This window comes from Cebus imitator, unplaced genomic scaffold, assembly GCF_001604975.1.
Source record: "Cebus imitator isolate Cc_AM_T3 unplaced genomic scaffold, Cebus_imitator-1.0 Scaffold447, whole genome shotgun sequence".
NCBI classification, from domain to species: Eukaryota; Metazoa; Chordata; class Mammalia; order Primates; family Cebidae; genus Cebus; species Cebus imitator.
In genome coordinates, this window is record NW_016107762.1 from 574330 (window position 1) to 596534 (window position 22205).

Below are 22205 nucleotides of genomic sequence, written 5' to 3' on the forward strand. Positions count from 1 at the left end.
ATCAATTTGGCTGTCAAAACTTGTGCATACTTCGCAAAGTTCTCGTGTTGTGTTTTTCAGCTCCATTAATTCACTTATATTCCCCTCTAAATTCTGTATTATTGTTAACATTTCGTCAAACATTTTTTCAAAGTTCTTAGTTTCTTTGCATTGGGTTAGAACAGGTTCTTTTAATTCCCAGAAGTTTTTTATCATTCATGTTTTAAAGCCTGCTTCTGTTAATGGAACACAGTCTTTCTCCATCAGGCCTTGTTCCGTTGCTGATGAGGAACTGTGATCCCCTGTAGAGGGAGAGGCATTCTTATTTTGGGTATTTTCAGCCTTTTTAGGCTGGTTTATTCCCTTCGTTATAGATTTATCCATCTGTGGTCCTTATAATTACTGTCTTTATAGTTGAGTTTCTGAATGGACGTCCAACTTGTTGATTCCCAGTGCTAAAATCTGAGCAACCCACTGCACCGGCCAAAACAGCAGTGTTATGATTGATGGTGCTTTTCTGACTGTGCACCAAGAACCACCACACCAAGGCAGCGGCAAAACCGCCTCGCCGGCCACAAGAGTCGCGCTGGCGACCCATGGGGCTCCTCCACTGGGAATCTCCTGGTGCGTGAGCAACAAAAATTGATCTGAAAGTGTGGCGTCCTCTCATTCTCTGCACTTTCAGTGGGAGCTACAATCCTGAGCTGCTAGTGATCAGCCATCCTGGATCTCCAAGATGGAGAGATTATAATATAATATAATATAATATAATATAATATAATATAATATAAAATTGTCCTTCAAAAATTACACTCAAGAGCAAGCAAGCAATCAAGTGGAACAAAATAACCACTAAAATGAATTGTCTTCAGTGAATTGTGGAAATTTGGTACAAATTTTAAAAATATTAAATCAGTTCTTAGAAATTCACAGATACCTAGTTCAACATCAGTATCAGTTACAGACTTTCTAGGATTGTGTCCTGGAAGTGCAGAAAGAGAAGTCTACAAAGAGAAATTTTTGAACAAAGTACCTGATTGTATTGTAAGAGTGGTGTGGCCAGGTGTGCTGGCTCACGCCTATAATCCCAGCACTTTGGGAGGCCAAGGCGGGTGGATCATGAGGTCAAGAGATCGAGACTGTCCTGGTCAACATGGTGAAACCCCGTCTCTATTAAAAATACAAAAATTAGCTGAGCATGGTGGCGCACGTCTGTAGTCCCAGCTACTCGGGAGGCTGAGGCAGGAGAATTGCGGTGAGCCAAGGAGGCAGAGGTTGCAGTGAACCCAGGAGAGAGAGGTTGCAGTGAGCCAAGATCGTGCCATTGCACTCCAGGCTGGGTAACAACAGCGAAACTCCGTCTCAAAAAAAAAAAAAAAAAAAAAAAAAAAAGGAAAAAAAACAAAAAAAAAAAAAAAAAAAAAAAAAAAAAAAGAGTGGTGCACTCATTGAATAGAGCCATGGTTATTATAAGAATGTTGTAACTGTTATTTATCCTTCCTTGCAACATGAAACAAGCTTCCACTAAATATATCTGTAAGTGTTAACAAGATTATGAAATAAAACCCATCATTCTTTAGAAATAAAAGATTTAACAAATCAGAATTTTAATGGAATGATATTTAAAGAAGCATTCATCACTGGGATCACTGAGAGATTATCAATGTTTATAAAAATAGGAAAGCAATACTAAAGAAAAATGTAAACTTTTTCATTAAATTTTAGAAATCAGGGCTCAGCGAGCCATCTTTGACCTTTAAAATACTTATTTTGGGAAAAAGTGAAGAAAAGAGAGCAATATGTTCTATATAATACAGTAGATAATGACATTTAGAAATTTCTTTTTGTGACAGGAGCAACAAGAACAACAGCAACAACAATAAAAATAGACATATAGAGAGGGCTTTCATAGAGGCATGACTTGGGTGGGTCACAATGAATCGGAGTCTAGCTTTCAGTTTAATAAGATCAGAAACTCAGATTTATCAGCTGTAGACTAAACCAAACTAGTCATATTCAGAAGAGACTGGTTGTATAGAAACACAAATTTTAACTTATTAATTTAAACAGAGCGTAATTACTGCTAAGGTGATGGGTTAGCAGAATATTTTTTCAAGAGGAGAATTCTACTTGGGCAGCAAACTTATAATTAGAAAATATTTTGGACGGCATGAAATAAAATATGATATTAAAATTAAACTGATTGGACAGAATGCCTTTATAATGAAATCACACATTGATCACTACGTCTCAAACTTGAACTTTCGCAAAAACATCTCAGTCAAACAGAAATAAAAAGCTTTTTCTAAAAGCTTTTAGAAAACACTGAGAATGTAATCATTTTCCTTCTAGAGTTAGAGGTATTTTATTCTTGTTCTATAAATCAGGATGCAAGTATAATAAGATTCAAAAGGGAATTTTTGAATGATAATTACACGCAACTTGGAATTTTTGAAATTTAAGGGCTCAAATCATAAGAAATAATTTTCTCCCACATAGCCTGGACTAATTTCCATTTAAAAAGATCAAGCCAGGTTTAATTAGCTCTGAGCTGGTCATATAAATGAAATGTATAATTTAATTTACAGTGGTAAAAATTCTGTAAAAGTGAATTTCTGAAATATTGTCACTGCTTTTTAAAATCTGAATATATTGATGTTAAGTAGGCTTGATAGGAGTCAATTAGGAACACTTAAAGAATACTAAAGCGGAAGACTTCTGAATGGGTGTTGGCAGTGAAGACAAAGAAATGTTGCTGCTACCTTTTAAATAGTTGGAAGCACACTTAAAAAAAAAGTCCACCAGTGATTCTGATGGTCACCCTCAGTTAATAATTACTGACTTCAATCATTATCAAATGTATAGATACATGCACACTATATATTATGTACATATATATTTATATATCTAAGAAATATATCTATATACACATATATACATACATGTATACATGTATATACATATATACATACATGTATACATATATATACATATATACATACATGTATACATGTATATAAATATATATTTAATATCTAAGAAATATATCTATATATACATATATACCCATACATATATATGTGTATATATACCTATACATATATACCTATATGCATTTATGTACATACGTATATATGCATATATCGATATATTTCTTATAGCTATATACATATATATTTTATATCTAAGAAACATACCTATATAATGATATAGATATATTTCTTATATATCATTTCTTATATATAAAATATATACATATATAGATATATTTCTTATTTATAAAAATATATATACATAGCATATATATAGTGTGTATATCTATCTATCTATACATTTTATAATGTTCTAAGTCAGTAATTATTAACTGAGGGTGACCACTTCAGAATCTCTGGTGGATTTTTTTTCTCATATACATGCCTTGGCATCTACCCTGTACTTTCTAAATACAAATTTCATGGGTAAGACTTAAACATATATGTTTTTGAAAAGCTCCATGGGTTAATACTGATGCTGAGATTTGAGGTCAAACATGGGCAAACCTGCCAGTGTTATATTGTTAGGGCAGGATATCAGAATTCAAAAACTACTGGGACAGGAAATTTGGATTCTATGATTGGAAATGTGCTCAGATGCAGCACTCATCTGCTTGTGAAAGCCATTACTATGTCATTTCCTCTGACCAAAGGCTGGATTTGAAAGAATGGGTTGGGTTGGGTCCCAGCTTTGTTGTCGATCCAAGATGTTTTTATGTTTAGTTATATATATGGGGTGGGAAATTACTAAGCCAGTGCTAGTTTAATAAGGTTGAAAACATTTGTAAATAGCTCTATTTGATAATGAAATGAAAATAATTTATTTTGAAAAGTTGAATGAAAAACCGAATTGCATTTTACTAAAATTGTTTGCATTCTAGCAAGGCAGGGAATTTGATAATGACCATGTTTTTAATTATTAATACCCTGTTTCTAAGTTCCTGAGATTTCAGGCCAGCCCAAGAATCAAGAAAGAGATGATAGAATCTGAACCTGAGGGGGGCCTGAAAATAAAATCCTGGATGTGAAACAGAAGTCAGGAGCCAAAAAGTGACCCATGAGCTTGCAGTTGGGTCAGTGAGCTGCAATTGCATTTTATTGCTAAAAGCAAAGTAGAGCAGGTGATTGGGGGAAAGTTGGTAGAAAACAGAACCCAATATAAGATCTTCCCAAAAGGTTAAGGTCAGAGCTGAGAAGTCAATCTATTTGATGAAAAAAAAGTTAATTATTTTATGTCAAGTTAAACTGGGGGATAAATGACTGAAACAAAACTTCTGTGATTGAAAAATTTACTATCTAGTGTGGGAGGCTGATGATGTCTGAAAAGTGTGACCGATTCAGTCTTAATTTCATTAACTAAGACTTTCAAGAAAAGATAATAGGAACTTTTACTGGTCAGGATAGGCTATGCTATGCCTCAGTGACAAAATAAACTTGAAATCTCTAGGGTTTTTATAATTTTTGGTTTTACATTTAAGTCTTTAATCCATCTTGAGGTAATTTTTGTATAAGATGTAAGAAGGGGTCCAGTTTCAATTTTCTGCTTATGGTTATCCAGTTTTCCAAGTGCCATTTATTAAATATGGAATTCTTTCCCCAATGTTTGTTTTTGTCAGGTTTTTCAAGGATCAGATGGTGGTAGATGTGCAGTCATATTTCTGAGATCTCTATTCTTTTCATTGGTCTATGCATCTGTTTTCATACCAGTACCATGCTGTTTAGGTTACTGTAGTCTTGTAGTATATTTTAAAGTCAGGTAGTGTGATGCCTCCAGCTTATCAGGATAAATAACTAATATATGAGGGACTTAATACCTAGGTGATAGGTTGAGAGGTACAGCAAACCACCATTGCATACATTTACTTATGTAACAAACCTGCACATCCTGCACATATATTCTGGAACTTAAAATAAACTAAATTAAAAAAAAATAAATCTTAGTGGCTTAACACGATAAATGTTTATGTGTTGCTCATCCAAATTTTCAGTATATTCATGGTGTCAGGGTAGGAAAGCTCTGTTCTACAGTAACTCAGGGATATCAGGAATACAGGTATCAAAGGTCACATGAACAAGGAGTAGAAAACATAAAGTATGCATATCTGCTCCTCTATGCATTGTCCTATAAGTGACACATGTCACTTTTGCTTAAGCCTCTGCCAGAACTAGTCACATGGGCCTACCTAATATAGAGAACTAGACATTCAGTAAGCAGGAGAAATCTTGGCAACAAATCTAAGCCAGTTTTGACAAGAGTATTGGGGAAACGGTGTAGAATACTATCATTTGTGAAATCTCTCCACAGGAAAGCAGAACACTGAGGTGAGATGCAGCACCCAAATACAACACCAAACTAAACTACCGGTAGGTAGAGACCGTTCTGAAAGGCATAGGCTAGGCTAGAATCCTGGAAGAGAGTAGCTAAAGAAGATTGGGAATGAAATATAGACAAAGAGCAAGAAGCAGTTTCTAGAATCCCTGAGGATTAGCCCAGGAGCCATTAGTAAAGTAACTCCTTCACTGAGTTATTTGTAGGAAGGGTTTATTAGGAGAAATAAACCAGTGCAGACATTCCATTTCTATTATAATGTAAAATTTACATGTTTCTATAATACCAGAATACTGTGCCTGCCATTGACTCTTTTAGTTTGGAAAAAAGAAAGAAAATTTACATTCTTTAGAGAATTAACTAACTTTCATTGCTCTGGAAGTTAGGAAGTGAAAAAGAAATATATCGTATTTTTAAATTGATTCAGATTTGATCCTGTGAAAGTTTTCTTTGATTATTGCAAAATGACCGGAGACAGACAATGCAAAAAGGGATCTGGCAAACTAAAAACAGGAACTAAACTGGTAGACAAAAGGATTATTTAAAATATAATCATAGATAAATTAGTCAAGCTAGATGGAGTATGCACATGATGAAAAGTGAATTGCATTTAGGTGTTGCTCTCTTAAATGTCACATTTTTGTATGAACGTATATGTAAAAATCCCTGGCATATGCTAGACACCCAATACTTTTTTAATAGGCATCATATAAGAGAAGAATGTTTCTATAAGATGCTATTTTTGGAAAACCAAAAATGAGACATCAAGCAAAAATCTTGAACATAAAGTTCATGGCTGGCAATAGCTAAGCTATATGGAAAGTTGAATAAACTGTTGAAGAACTTTACAGTGATTTCCAGAGCTTCTTAAGGCAAATGAGGATGAAGGAATGGTGCTTGGACTTTTTAAAAAGAAGAGTTGTGCAGTAGGAGAATGGACTGCCTGATGGAGTAGTGAGTCTTAATCATTTCATCTGTTAGCAGGGAGGCTCATTCAGCATTTGCAGGGGTGTTCCTATGTTAAGAAAAATTTGTATGAAATTAACTTCTTGTAAGTCTCATCTCTGAGCCACTGTGGTTTTATAATTTCCCTGTATTCATACCCTTATATATCAAGAGATATATTCAAAGTTAGGGAGTTGGTATGAGGTGAGAGAACCATCTTTACATGTTGAGTAAAATTGGGATGGACAATTGGAGAATGTGAGAGATAAGCTTTTGAGAAACTTCAAGAAACAATTTGCTATGATGCTTTTTTTTTCATAGGAGCAATAACAAAATTACCATTGGCTCTGAGTCACTGGGAGTTGATTAATGGGAATGTGATGGGTGAGAAAGATAGTGATTTTACTGGCATCAGTTTGGCCAAATGGCTGGGCCCTCCCACTATTGATGTTCCTTATCCATTTTGGTTCTGAAGAAGGGAGACTCGATATCTTCAAAATCATGTGCTCTATATAGCTCTTTGGCTTCAGCTCTGTTTCCACTATCTTCAGGAGATCACCCAATTCCCATTTCAAATAGGCAAGTAACAAAAGTAAGCTGTTTGATTCCATCTCCACTGAAGAAAGTACTTGATATTTAAAGTACCTTAAAGTGGAGCATAGAACAAATTCCTGGTAATAACAGTTGGGATTCTGTATAATCAGTTCTCAACAATATTTTGGGATCTCATCATCTGAATATTAGGAAATTTCTTAATCACTATGGAATAATAGGGTTTATATAAAATCCCAGCAACTGAAAGATTCTAAAGGTTAAGGTTAGTAGGTTACTGTTTGCCTGTTTTAATATGTATTTTCAGAAGACTTTCTGGAATCTCACTTAATCCTCTAAACTACATTAGAAAGTTGGCATGATGTGTATCCTATCTTTCTGTAGGGAATCTAAGCATGGAGAGGACAAATAGTTCAGTAAGTCACATAAAACTAAGGTAGAGACAGGATTTGAACTTGAGATTATGCTCTTTGCCAGTTCATAAAATTAATTCTTGGCTTTCCTCCCGTTTTCGATAATTTTATTCATGGCGATGAGCTGGCTGAGAGGAAGAAGGCAAGTATGGAAAAGGAATTTAATTTGTGGACTTAGTAATGGTGCCATCTGAATAAATTTTCTCAGTGCCACATAAGCTAACATAAATCATGAGTGTTGGAGTCTTCATTACACAATTTCTTCCGTGTCAAAGATGTCAATGACAGGCCTTGCTATGCATTTGCAAAGAATTCTAAGATTGCTCTTGCATGACCTCCTAGCAGCTATCTTTTCTTTTGACAAGCAATTCAGAAGACGAATTGTGAAACAAGAAAACAAGAGCAAATACATTTATTCATCTCTCAGGTTAGAGTGGTTCAGTTCTCTTCACATATTCTCTTTTATTAAAGTGCTTTTAAATTATAAACTTCCTAATAATGAAAACATTCTGGCAGGTTAGAATACAAAATATTTAATAAATATATGTATAAATATACACACAAAATATTAAATTAAATAAAATGTATCAGGTCAAGCAAAAGTGTTTTTGTTGTTAAGAGGCAAAAACAATATGTTTACTCTGGAAGATCTTTTTATGGAAAATTTAAAAATGTGATTTAAAACTACCCATAAATTACTTCCAGAAGATAGGCAATGTTAACATTTTGTATCTCACTTTCTCTTGCCCTGTGTGTGTATATGTGTACTGACATATATACACATATACATGTACTACATGTATATATATCATATGCATATGTATTATATATGCATATATATATGCAAAAAAGTGTCATTAATATATTTCCACATCTATAAAAAGTTATCTAATTAGTATTTTGTGGCAGAATAATATTCTTCCTCAATAATTAATGTATTGACAAATTTTTGTAATTACATGAACTTCAGTGAACATCTTCCTTTTAAGAATAAGTTCCTAAACATATAACTGCAAGTTCAAATAGTATGGTTCTTTAACAGTTTTGATGTATATTGCCAAGTTACATCTCAGAAAGGTCATACCCCAAGAATAAGATAGTTACTTTATTTGAACATTTGTCAACAATGGGAATTGTCAAGAACTATACCTAATTATATATAAAAGGCAAAATATGCCGTTTTGATGTTGGGATATTCGTTTCTTTGATCTCTGGGGTGATTAATATAGTTTTGTATTTTACTGGCCCTCCATTTCTTGCATGACACTTTTTTGCCTTTTTCAAATGTAGGGTCATTGTTTTTTAGATCAGAAGGTATTTTTAAGATAAATTATCACGTACTGTTACAAAATTTTTAATTTGCCTTTTAAATTCATGGTGTGTTGTGCCAAAAATCTTTTAATTTTTGTGTAAGCAAATGTATGACATCTTTCTTTTACATGCTTTGTCTTTAGTGTCGTGCATAAAATGTCCTCTTTACCCCAATTATGTATAGTTACCATATTCTCTCCTCGAATTTTACAATTTTGTTATTTAAACTTAAATCTTTAACATATAAGATTAACATGTGCAATTTGGTATTTTAAGTAAAACAGAGACTTAATTTAAAAATTTTCTTAAATGATTAACACATTATCAAAAAACTCACAATAAATATATACCCTACTAATCACAGTTACTACATGTTAAACTCACCTATTTCTAATCTCTCTCTAAATATATGCATATACATACAAGCATTCATATACACAGACATATCTGTAAATATATCTGTGTGTATATACATGTAGATAGCAACAAATATAAATATTTCTGTGTCTGTACTTTATATTTTTTGCCACTGATCTTTTTGTCTCTTCTGGTAACCATTACTGTTTTAATTAAATATTTTGCCTTAAAAATATCTCCTGATTTACTAAGGCAAAGCTGACCCTACCCCCCCATTATTACTCCTCATTTTTTTCTTTTCTGTTCTTATATTTTAATTATTATTATTATTATTATTATTTTGGCTAGCTATTTTAAGATGTATTTTCTTAGGTTTTTTTTTTTNTTTTTTTCATCTACAGGACTTTGTCTTTTAAGTAGTCTTAATATTCTATTATCAGGCATTCTTAGAATAGATACCTAGTCCACTAAATGGAAATGCATAGGAGTCAGGGCTGAGAAGTCCAAATGCCATCAAATCCCTGAAGAAATCATTGTGACCAGCATTGGTGGTGACTCTGTGTACTGACAACTCCAGTGTTAGAGTACAGAAGGAGCAGGAAGTGAGGCAATGTGAGTGTTCGACTGTGATTTCACATGGCCACACCCCAATTTATTTCTGGAAGGTGCATGTGACATCTATTCACATATGTTCCTATCTTTATATTCTCCAGGATATGCCAAATAAAGTAACAACCCCAAAGGCAGTCTGTTTTAGAAAATCAATTAGAAGAGGGTAAAATACAATCTTGCTTATGCACAAAATAGAAACTTAGCTCTTCTGACCCCTGGTATAACATTGGATAAGCTAATTTTTTATGTGTTTTGAGCAGTTGACTCACTCTCTTTTTATATGAAGTATTTCCCAGCATGGTGCAGCAGTGAAATGTGTGCCCTCCTTGAAAACAGGTAAAGGTATAATTTTTGAATAGCTTTTTTTTTTTTTTTTTTTTTTTTTTGAGACGGAGTTTCGCTCTTGTTTCCCTTTCTTTTGTGGGGCAAATGAATCTACACTGATCTACTAACAATGTTGTCCAATAAGGCCTGAGTAAAGGTATATAAAAAGATGATTGACAAAAATGAGACATGAAGCCTGTGGCTGAGGAAAAATATGAAGTCATTGGCACACACAGGGTTATACCCAGGGCTGTGGCAGTGTTATCACCATGTTTTAATCAGTCACGGCTGACATCAAAGTGACCCCTGCTGTATAGATTGTCCAGCCTTGTTGACTTTCCAGTCTTAAAGAATCGACCTCTCCCGACTTCACTGATGTATGAAGGCATTTCACTCACTGCCATTCTAATCCTGTCCCCTAAAGAAGAGCATTCATCAGCCGGGCACGGTGACTCACACCTGTGATCCCAGCACTTTGGGAGACCGAGGCAGGTGGATCACCTTAGGTCAGGAGTTCGAGACCAGCCTGGCTAACATGGTGAAATCCCGTCTCTACTAAAAAATACAAAAATTAGCTGGGCATGGTGGTGGGTACCTGTTATCTCTGCTACTCAGGAGGCTGAGGCAGGAGAATTGCTGGAGTTGGGGTGGCAGAGGTTGCAGTGAGCTGAGATTGTGCCATTGAATTCCAGCGCAGGCCACAACAGCGAGACTCTGTCTCAAAAATAAAACAAAATAAAATAAAAGAAGAGCATTCATGAGGTATTATAAGTAATTATTCGTTATTCATCATCAAAGTCCTTTAGTAAAAACCAGGAGTGGTCAATGGACATTCACATGTCTTTGCTTAATTCTATTAAAAAGTTCTGGATTTTTTAATGATCACCATTCTAACTGGCGTGAGATGGTATCTCAATGTAGTTTTGATTTGCATTTCTCTGATGACAGTGATGATGAGCATTTTTTCATATGTTTGTTGGCCTCATGTATGTCTTCTTTTGTAAAGTGTCTGTTCATATCCTTTGCCCACTTTTGAATGGGCTTGTGAGTTTTTTTCTTGTAAATCTGTTTTAGTTCTTTGTAAATTCTGGATATTAGCCCTTTGTCAGATGGGTAGACTGCAAAAATTTTTTCCCATTCTGCTGGTTGCCAATTTGCTCTAATGATGGTTTCTTTTGCTGTGCAGAAGCTGTGAGTTTGATTAGGTCTCATTTGTCTATTTTGGCTTTTGTTGTCAATGCTTTTGGTGTTTTGGTCATGAATTCCTTGCCTACACCTATGTCCTGAATGGTTTTGCCTAGATTTTCTTCTAGGGTTTTTATGATGTTAGGTCTTATGTTTGTCTTTAATCCATCTGGAGTTAATTTTAGTGTAAGGTGTCAGGAAGGGGTCCAGTTTCTGCTTTCTGCACATGGCTAGCCAGTTTTCCCAACACCATTTATTGAACAGGGAATCCTTTCCCCATTGCTTGTTTTTGTCTGGTTTGTCAAAGATCAGATGGTTGTAGATATGTTGTGTTGCCTCCAAGACCTCTGTTCTGTTCCATTGGTCTATATCTCTGTTTTGGTACCAGTACCATGCTGTTTTGATTACTGTATCCTTGTAGTATTGTTTGAAGTCGGGTAGTGTGATGCCTCCTGCTTTGTTATTTTTGCTTAGAATTGACTTGGCTATGAGGGCTCTCTTTTGGTTCCATGTGATGTTGGAGAGGATGTGGAGAAATAGAAACACTTTTGCCCTGTTGGTGGGAGTGTAAATTAGTTCAACCATTGTGGAAGACAGTGTGGCAATTCCTCAAGGACCTAGAAATAGAAATTCCATTTGACCCAGCAATCCCATTACTGGGTATATATCCAAAGGATTACAAATCGTTCTATTATACGGGCACGTGCACACGAGTGTTCATTGCAGCACTGTTTACAACAGCAAAGACCTGGAACCAACCCAAATGCCCATCGACGATAGACTGTATAGGGAAAATGTGGCACATATACACCATGGAATAGTATGCAGCCATCAAAAATGATGAGTTTGGGTCCTTTGTAGGGACGTGGATGAATCTGGAAACCATCATTCTCAGCAAACTGACAGAAAAGCAGAAGATCAAACACCGAATGTTCTCACTCATAGGCGGGTGTTGAACAATGAGAACACATGGACACAGGGAGGGGAGCACGACACACTGGGGTCAGTTGGGGGGAAATAGGGGAGGGACGGTGAGGGGTGGGGAACTGGGGAGAGATAGCAAGGGGAGAAATGCCAGGTGTAGGTGATGGGGAGGAAGGCAGCAAATCACACTGCCACGTGTGTACCTATGCAACAATTTTGCATGTTCTTCACATGTACCCCAAAACCTAAAATACAATAAAATAAATAAATGGGAAAAAAAAAAAGTTCTGGAAAAGCCTCTGGACATCCTTTAAAAGTCTTTTTGCTTACTCAAGAGCAGAGTATAATCTATTTAATACTATTTTTCACTGATATTCACAAGGTGGGCTTCACTAACCTGGCTTTCAAGTTGGAAAGAGAAAACAAGTTGATTCCTGATGGATTTTGCCCTAAAATTTAACCTCAGGCAGTGAAAGCCTCTTTATCCCAAGGGAGTAGCTGCTAAATGAGGCCCCTTTATAACCACTTCAAAATGCACTTTCAAAACAAAAGTTAGAAGGCGCTGTGATCCATTCTCAAGAAGGATCTCTTTCTGTTCAAAACCCGTCCTGACCTTTCTGTTGAAGAAGAACAAAATAATGTAGTAACAAAAACACAAGTGGCTGCCAAAGGAAGAGAGAGAGAAAAAAAAGAGTTCCTGTAAGAGACTGAAACAATAAATCTCCTCTCTGCTGAACTCCCAAAGGGAGCGTGTGTATTTCCTCCCGTTCTTTATCAGAGCCCCCAAAATAAGTAGGAATGGGCAGTGGCTATTCACATTCAATACACCTTTTCCATTTGCTAATAAGGCCCTGCCAGGCTGGGAGGGAATTGTCCCTGCCTGCCTCTTGAGAGAGAAGCCATTGACACCATCTACAGGCACCATGGAACTGCTTCAAGTGACCATTCTTTTTCTTCTGCCCAGTCTTTGCAGCAGTGACGTCGACACAGGTATCTTTGTCTCTTATTCTTCTGGTGGTACACATTGGAAATCAGTAGTGGGTGACTCAGCCTCAGTTTACTTTCAGGGATCTTCCCCTGACACTTTGATGCAGCAATTCCTTTAATGAGTTCAATGTTTGAATGTTGACTTGGAGTGCATGGAGAAGGCTTGAGAGAGATCATATTTGTTTATATGGAAGGGAAATGTTGTGAGTACAGCACCCTGAAAGCATGTTTCATGAAATCACAAAGTACTGGAAACGTACAGTGGCCCCTTTTAAGCATAAAAATCTGGGAATAGAATACTGGTTAAAAATATACTTTCTCTCCAAAATACATTGTTTTCAGATGTTGCTCAGAAATAAGATTGGCATGTGTGGGTGAAAGGCTGTAATCGCAGATATTATATTGCAGATGTTAGCCTGTATTTTTCCCAACCTTTTTTCAGGTCTGATAAATTGAGAAGTTGGGTAAAGCTGCCTAGGGAAGTGTATCTTTATATTTTGGGGTAGGTTGAGTAGAGAGAGATTCATTTGTACAGTCTATAGACCTTTGCTGAAGAAATATGTACATATCTAAGCACATATACATATTTGGCATAACATTTCAGGAATAGTTAAACATAAAATCCTACCTATTTACTTCTGGCTAAGAAACTCAGATAAAAGATAGGTATGTATCTACATAAGTCTTGAATATATTAATGGACAATTTCGAGAATGATTTACATTTGACTTTTAACCCTTCCTGAGCGATTGAAAATAAACAATTTAATCAATATTTATTAGGTTCCTACCTTGTACTGGAAGGAATATAAAAACAAGTAAGATGTCCTTGCCCATAGTGATGTACAATTGGGAGAAATAAGCATGTGATTTTAATACAAAATAGATTTAATAAGTGTGAAAATTGAAGTACAAACTACCATAAAAGAACACAATTGGGAAAGACGATTCAGACTCTGAGAGGTCTTAGGGGAAAAAAACCAGAAACATTCATTTCTAATTTTGTTTTGCTCATTTTCAATTTAAAAGATTGCTGCCTGCAAAATTCTAATTTACAGTGATTGTCGGAAAAAATAAGTACATCCCTCCTGAACAGCATTTTATCAGTCATTTCTCAAAATATCTATGTAAATTTAGGACAAATTCAAAAACACTTCAAATTCACACAGATTTGCTCATCTTGCATCTTGGAGTTTCTGAAGTTAAGTTGCAACAAGCATCAAGATCAGAAAATTTAAATTAGAAGAGTTACTGGAGTCAAATCGTTTTAAGTAAAAAATATGTGGTGCCACAGAAATCATTACATAGCTTGTAAGTAACGTCAGTGTGCTTGGGGAAGATTGATAGGAATCTCAATGCCATGGAAAACACTGCTAACAATTAGATGTACAGATTAGTGTAAAGTCTGAAAGGCTGGCTTAAAATGCTCGCTGCTCCAGGTCTGCAAGCATCGGTGAGTAGACTACTTTGCTGGCACTATTAAACTGAATAGATCATTCATCCTTCCGAAAGTAAAGCAGAATAGCATCAATAGAAGTGGCCTGCAATACCTGGCCTTAAGACATGAAGGTAAAGGACAACCCAGAGATGTCCTCCAGGTTCTTCTGTTGTGGTCATTTTTGGAAAATACACACCACCTTTTGCTTACTGGTAATGAGACCAACCCGTTAACATTGTCTTCTTTCTAAGGAACTGTTAACCCCTATAGAATAATTTCCCATTTGAGCAGAGACAATAGTTACATAATAACTCTCTCCTTCAAGTCAGCGGACAAGTCTACAGGTTAACTGAAGGCCAGTGTTTGGAAACAAACAAATAAACCAAAGCTACTCCATTTGTCTTAGAAGGGGAGGCTATAGCTCAAGCGTATAAATTGACCATCTGAGTGGAGCATGAAAAGACTGAATTTCCCATCTACGTGTATGATTTTGTTGCACCTGGCTCTGCCTGCTTGGTTTTTCTTTGCAGATTAAGCACAGGAAATAAAGCATTTCCTAAGCTGATTATGTTTTTTTTTCCTTAACCCCCGGTTCCAGGTACACATTGATTTCAGAGCTTTATATATTCCTCAAACTTAGGATGATTAACATATTTCTTCAGCAAAGTTGATTCTTGGGGGCGAGGGAGGGAGGCATTTCATCTGCCTTATTAAATTCACAAGTTGTCAAGCAGATCCATGCATTTTTGCATAGCAATTTATTCCTAAATAATGATCTTTTAGATAAATTGACTACTTTTCTTTTTTTCTGACGTTTTATGTCAGTCTCAGATTTAAATAAGTAAAATATAGTCTTTTGTGCTCTTTGTGAAAATCAAGGGAATCTTTCTACATCACAGTGAGTGAGTGACTTTTTGTTACTTGGTGGGTGGTATAATATTTTTCAATCTCCAATTTGGAAAGCTGTTCTATTGAAATATGTATGGGAGATTTCTGAAAGGGAATTGCCATTCTTTCCTAAGGTTTTCTAAATTGTGTTTAAAGCTGAACAGACCCCTACAGTGGCTTTTATGGCTTTTAAATCTAGTATGGATGAGCTTTTGACTGTCAGGACAGAGAGAAGTTAACGAAGAGAGATTCCAAGAAGGAGGAAACAATACGCATGTGCTCATCAAGTGCTGCTTGCTGATTGAAATTTACCTCAATGTGGGAAAGATTAAAATATGGTAGGCATTCTCAGACGGGGACAAACACCATTTTCTTTACTGGCATATGAATAAGGATTTAATTGCTTTGAGAAATTAATTTGTTAGTGATTGAACATTCAATTTCATGAAAAAGGAAGATTAAACACGCTATCAGCAGACTCCATGCTAAATATTGTAGGTTTATAGAACTTAATAAAACTTAACCCTCACTGTAGAAGTGGGGGAGAGAGGAAGATGAGGGAAGTTACATATAAGTTTGATTATTTTGTAGGCTTTAAGAGGTAAATAAAGAATAACACAGAAAATTTACAGCTAGCCTGGTTAGGGTATAAGGACATGAGAAAAGGCCACATATTAAAGTGGAAATTATTATAAGCTTTGAAGCTTGATAATCAACAGGTTCCAGAGGAACAAAATTTATTGAGTAGATACATTGTAACATTCGTATATTCTAGTCTAGAAATGTAAAGTGGTTACACTTTGGGCATAGTTAAGTACTGGGAAATAAGGTTGGAAATAGCCTCAGGAGATAGTGAATATCAGAATGAGAAATATTGATTCATATAGTTAATTTGTTTGAGTCTATAAATGTGTTTGAGTATGAGAATTATATGATCATGGCTATAAAATGGGAAGATTAATCTGTCAGCAGAATATAGATTAGACTATTAGAGTCAAGAAAAATAAAAGATAAAGAAAAATTTTTTAAAAAAGGAAATAAAAAATTAAATTAAAAAACCAAAAAATAAATAAAAAGAAAAATAAAAGATAAACTAGTTCAAATATCATTGCAAATCCAAGAGCCTGCCAATAAAATGAAACAAAGGGTCTACGAAGAGCTTTAAGAAAGTAGAAAATGTGTGATTTGACATATCATTGACTGGCAATGAGGGAGAATGTGACTGAAATCTAGAGACAGGGTTATTTGAATACCAGAAATAGGAAAATGGCTTGGGAGCAGAAATTAGGAAAGATACGGGGAGATGGTTTAGTGAGAAAAATGATGTTTAGTTTTGGACATGGCGATTTTGAAATCCTGTTATTTATGTAGAGATGTGCAATAGTAAATTAAAATTATCTGATGTGTAGTTGAAATGCCCCTGGAGCCACAGGTGATGTTGAGAGGTGAATGTTCTTGAGTCCTGAATCTCAAATATTGCTAAATCTTGCTCATTGTAACATTAATGACATAGAGAAGCAATTTCTCTTTCCTCTGGATGCCCATATATCTAACTCTCCTACGGCACTTATTTCCAATTCTATTATAGTTACTTGTGTCAATGTCTTACTTCTTTACTCTACTATAAGCACCTTGAAAGTAAGGGCTATATTTGTTACAGATTGTTTGCTCAGCAACAATTCTGAACATATAATAAGGACATAGTCATCTGAATGAATGGATAATTGAATAAAATAGTTGCCTTTTTATTACTTTCATACTTTAATTTCTTCCTATGACAATTACCTAACCATTAACTACCTTGTCCTTATGAAAAAGTTATGGACAATTATGAATCAGAGAACACAATATAGAAAAAAGTAGATTATTTTGATTTCAGTTATGAAAGTCAGCACTAAATATAAGGAAAAGGACTTCTTAACAAAGGTGAGCCAGCTCTCAAACTATAACCACTATGGGGAAGAATGTCTCAACAGAATCAGCTCTACTTCTTTTTGGGTATCAAATACTCAATGTAATACGTTCTTATAGTTAAAAGTATTCTAGGAAATACCTTATTCTCAACCAACTTCTCAAAACTACAAAATAGTTTTTTTTTTTAAAGCAAAGTTTACAAAAATAGAAGTTGGAAGAAAGTTAAATAAATACCATACATCTTTATGCGTCATTGTAGGTAACATGAGTTGCTTCAGAGTAGATAATTTTGCTTAGTACTTCTGCTGAGCTTAATTCACACCAATATTTCTTACCTGAAATGGGTAGTCTATTGCAGGAAGACTAAATCAATATAGAACAAATCCAAATGGAAAAGTATTTAGTCCGCAAACCATTTCATTACATTCTTTCTTCACTGCTGATTTTCAATAATCCCCATCTAAAAGTAGAAGTGATCATTCTAGAACTCCTATTTTCAAAAGATTCATAACGGTTGCTAGAAACAACTTTTCTGGTAATTTTATCTTGAAGAAAGTAGTTATCCAGAAAACTGAGAAAAAATTAATATTTAAGGCTTTACAAAGCTTTAAATTTACTAGACAACTGCCTATCCTTTCCTTTTCATTGGTGAAGTTACATTTCAAGCTGCAGCTAAATATTTTAACTTGTGAATAATTATCTAATTCAAGTTACTTGCATTCTTTTAGTAATCACTTTCCAACTTCCTCTTTGTCTTTAAGAACAATGTGAGATGCACGTTTCTAAACACTCGATGTCAGAGTAGAAATTTTTTTTTTTAAAGGAGTTTTGCTCTTGTTGCCCAGGCTGGAGTGCAATGGCGCGATCTTAACTCACTGCAACCTCCATCTCCTGAGTTCAAGCAATTCTCCTGCCTCAGCCTCCTGAGTAGCTGAGATTACAGGCTCCTGCCACCACACCTGGCTAATTTTTTGTATTTTTAGTAGAGACAGGGTTTCACCATGTTGGCCAGACTGATTGCAAACTCCTGACCTCAGGTGTTCTACCTGCCTCGGCCTCCCACAGTGCTGGAATTACAGGTGTGAGCCACTGCGCCCAGCTCAGAGCAGGAATTTAAGCAACCTTCAATTCCTGTGTACTGAATTCTTTCCAACTACTGAATTCCTATCCAGTATAGGTCTGTTAGGTTAGACTAATAATGCCTTTTGGCTGGTAGAAGAAGCTCTCTCAGTTAGCAAACTAGATTCTTTTTGTACTGTTGCACACAATGAGAAACATTAGTGGTGTCAATTACATCTAGAAAGAGCACTATATGGTTCCCAAATTTGGGGCAACCATAAGAAAAATAGATTTTTAAAACTTCAATAGAGGTTTCATATCCTGTAGAGTGATATATGTAGAGATAATCATAACTAGTCCCTGTATGAGTATTAGATACCTATTGTGTCTTTCCCTACATCTTCTCTGGCCATGTTTACTCCAGCCATTGCTATGGCAACCAGCTATGCACAGGTGTAACTTGACAGCTCCTTGCCTCACGTTAATGCATATATCCTGCTTTCTTTCTGGTGCTATTCTGATACAAAGGTGCATTTCAGAATCTGGCATTATCAGGCTCCTAGTGCAGGAGCATTAGCATTCTATCAGACAGCTCCTGACAAAGGAGGGAATGGAGCCACTGAATACATAAACGCTTTCCTCTTCTATTCCTGCTCCAGTTTCAGTATTTTAGTCCTTTACTCCTCTTCCTGAGATCATTTTTTTAAATATAAACTGTCTGAATAGAAGCCTTTGTTTCAGAATCTGCTATTTAGGAAAATCCAGGATATATTATTTTTCTTGATGAGAACATTTTGGTTTAGATGATAGTGTATATCTAAGTATAGATTAGTTTCAGTTTTTCTGACACTTTAATTAATATGTACTAACCTTCTTCCTTTTCATTAAAAAAAATGAAATATCTTTGATCAATCTTTTGTTAAATAAGCTTAACAATATTCTAAACAGGTCCTGTTCTAAGGCAATTAGTTGCCTGTTTGCATAGACTCAGTAATGAATTATACTGTGAGGTTAGTAGTAAAAAATGTTGATATCATTGATTTTATTCTTGATGTCCTTCTCATATGAAATGTGAACTGTTTTTTAAATGTGTTGAATCAGTCAAATTCTAACTGAAACCTGTATTAGTTGTGTCAAGGCCAGAGAATGAACATCACAATTGGGAATGGTCCAAGTTAACCCAAAGAAGTATTGTCACAATATCTACTAACACCTACCATTTATTGTGCTAGACACTTTACACACATTACTTCCATCACAAATTTCAAGGCCAGCTTTATCCCTTTTCTTTATCTTACTGATTAAGAAAGAGATGCTTGGAAATAGTATCAAATCACACTAGGGTGATGTGACTTAAAAGCAAAGCAAGTATTGTTGCTCTTCAGCTACCTTCTGATGTAGTGACACTTCACAGTTGAGTTTTCTGAAAAAGAATAAGGATAAAGATGTGCTTCTTGAGTAATTTAGAAGTCACTACTATGTCTCACTGCACCTTCAGCCTTCTGAACTGACAACTAAGATTACAATGCCATAAATAAATGTTTACTTAGCAATAATGTTTTCTTGATATCCTAGATTCAATTAATTCTTAGGGGAGGGGTTGGAAGGAGTTGTAGGAATTTGCCTACCAGCCATTGTTACGGTGGTTAAAAAAACATGTACTTGGCTACAAATGTCAGCAAAGCTAATATGGGACTTGGAGAAGAAGCAAAGAAACAAAGAGGAAATAGCTATGAGTGAATTAATCACTAATCACTTGGTGTCACAGTTATAATTCTTCTGGAGACAGATTGTCTGAGTTCAAATTCCAGCTCTGCCCCTTACTAGCTATTTAAACTTAGACAAGTTAATCAACTTTTAGCTTCCTCAGCTGTAAAATAGAGATGATTGCCTCATGTGATTCTTCCAATATCTCTATAAGGAATTATCTCATAGGGATATTGGAAGAATCACAAAAGGTAGTATGCAGAAAGCACCCAGGATAGTGTCCAAGATGAGGTAAATGTTATATACATTTTTGCTGAGTTTTGGAACTCATATCCTGCACCTTAGAGAAAATACTTTATTTATAAGTTGATTCCAATTCAGAAGCAGACAATATTTAAACAATTAATTCTCACAAAGTGAAGAATGAGAATATGAAAAATTTTCACAATAAAACTGATATACTAGTAAGATCACTGCCAAATAATATTTTAATCCCAATATATGCATGCACAATTTTATGCATTGGATGCAAATAGGTATATTTTCTCAAATATCTTTCAGATTTATGCTATTTAACTTAGTCTGTAATCACTCAAATTAATAAGCAAAATTGTATTTGAAAATTCTAACTTTTTAGTCTGAGAATAGTCAACATCCTCAAATATCGTCACTACTCTCATAAAGTATTGAGCATTGCTTAATCTGAGAGGTTGAATATGTTAATGGAAGGAAACACAGTCTTAATGTGATAGCTTAAATTTGAATCTAGCATTTAAGTATGCTCAAATTGGCCCAGACATTACATCTTTCTTAATATCAGTTTCTGCATATAAAAAATGGAAAGAAAGATACATGTTGACATAATACTGGTGTTATACGACAATGGGAATATCCATTTTAGATGCTGTGCAAATCATAAATTACTACTAAACCATTAGCTATTATTGTATAAGTTAACATTAACTCACAGCATCAAGAGAGAAATAGGAAACCATTCTATAAATTTCAGAATTTTCCCTTACTAGTTAGGCCTTTAACTGCCATTGTATCATTTCTATTTTAGCCATAATATCTTTACATAATTTTTATGGCTGCTCACATCCAAATGGCCATGTGTTGAAATAATGCTTCAGTTATAAAAATCACACACACAAAACACTGAAAACCATTTGTATCACACATTGAATTTATTTTTAACTGAAGTGGGAAAAGAAATCCTTTTTTGTGGTATGAACTGTGAAATCGCCCTCCTAGGGTGTTCGGCAAGTGTGAGAACATAAACGTTGAGTTCTTGGGCACTCTCCCCAGGGTACAAAGGCCACTCCTACGTTAATCAGCTCAAAGCCATTGTGACAACTTTGAACAACCACCAGACTTCCTCAGTTAACTCTCTCTGCAATTTTAAAAGTGAGACTCACCTTTTTTAAATGCAGAGTGAACTAATTTAAAGATTTATAAAGTAATTGCATTACTGGGATTAGAATAATTAAATTATGTGAATCAATTAACTTTTAATTTTTTCTCTTTTCATTTTCTGACAGCCTCATTTGTTGGGTACAAGTTTTATATCAATTAAAGTTTAAAATTCTAAAGTTTTACAAAGGAGAAGAAAAAATCATTTAAACATTTATTATTAGGTTTTATTACAACTTAACTGTATATACTTTTCTAGGAAGCAAGGACAATTTGTAAGTGATTATTTGTGTGTATGTTTCCCAAGACCTATTTTTGGGCACATAGGTGATATTTAGTAGCTAGCTTTTGCTTTAATTTGGAGAATTCTGTTTCTTCAAAAGTCAGCAGAGTTGAAAATACCCAAGGCATTCCTGGGTTTGTTTTCAGTTACTTGAGGGCAATATTTATTTTTATCCTTGGCCTGTGTAGAGGGGAAGCAGTAAGTGCCATTTTGGAATACTCTTTCGGTTGGCTGAACTTATTTGATATACTTTATGAAGCTGACTTACCATCTTACTGTTGTATAAATAGCAGAAAATACTAAACTTTGAATTATAGTGACTATTCAAATCATATCAGAGTGACGTGAATATCTGAATACAAGTGCGAAGTCATTCCTATTTCTTGCTCACGTACACAAAAATTAGTGGTCTGTGATTTGTAGGTAATTCTGAACCATTTACAGATTATCCTCACCCCCACTAGGATAGACTGTAAAATTATGAAAATTCAATTGTAAAGGCACTTTGATTACATAGTTTACCTTTCCAACTCTGAAGTCTTAATTCAGTATGT

The 22205-nt window shown here is 35.0% G+C and overlaps 1 protein-coding gene across 5 annotated transcripts in view; it reads left to right on the forward strand.

The window, feature by feature from the left end:
• The first annotated feature begins 12708 nt into the window (after positions 1-12708).
• EMCN (endomucin) overlaps positions 12709-22205 on the forward strand; it is a 105872-nt gene continuing 96375 nt past the window's right edge. For 3 of the 5 annotated variants that reach the window (XM_017511352.2, XM_017511354.2, XM_037732386.1), the window contains exon 1: positions 12711-12953. In XM_017511352.2, coding sequence (XP_017366841.1) covers positions 12887-12953 — 67 coding nt within the window. In that variant the 5' untranslated portion in view covers positions 12711-12886. Of the gene's footprint in view, positions 12954-22205 lie in introns of all 5 variants that reach the window. The other 2 variants (XM_017511355.2, XM_017511353.2) reach the window with 2 other exon arrangements.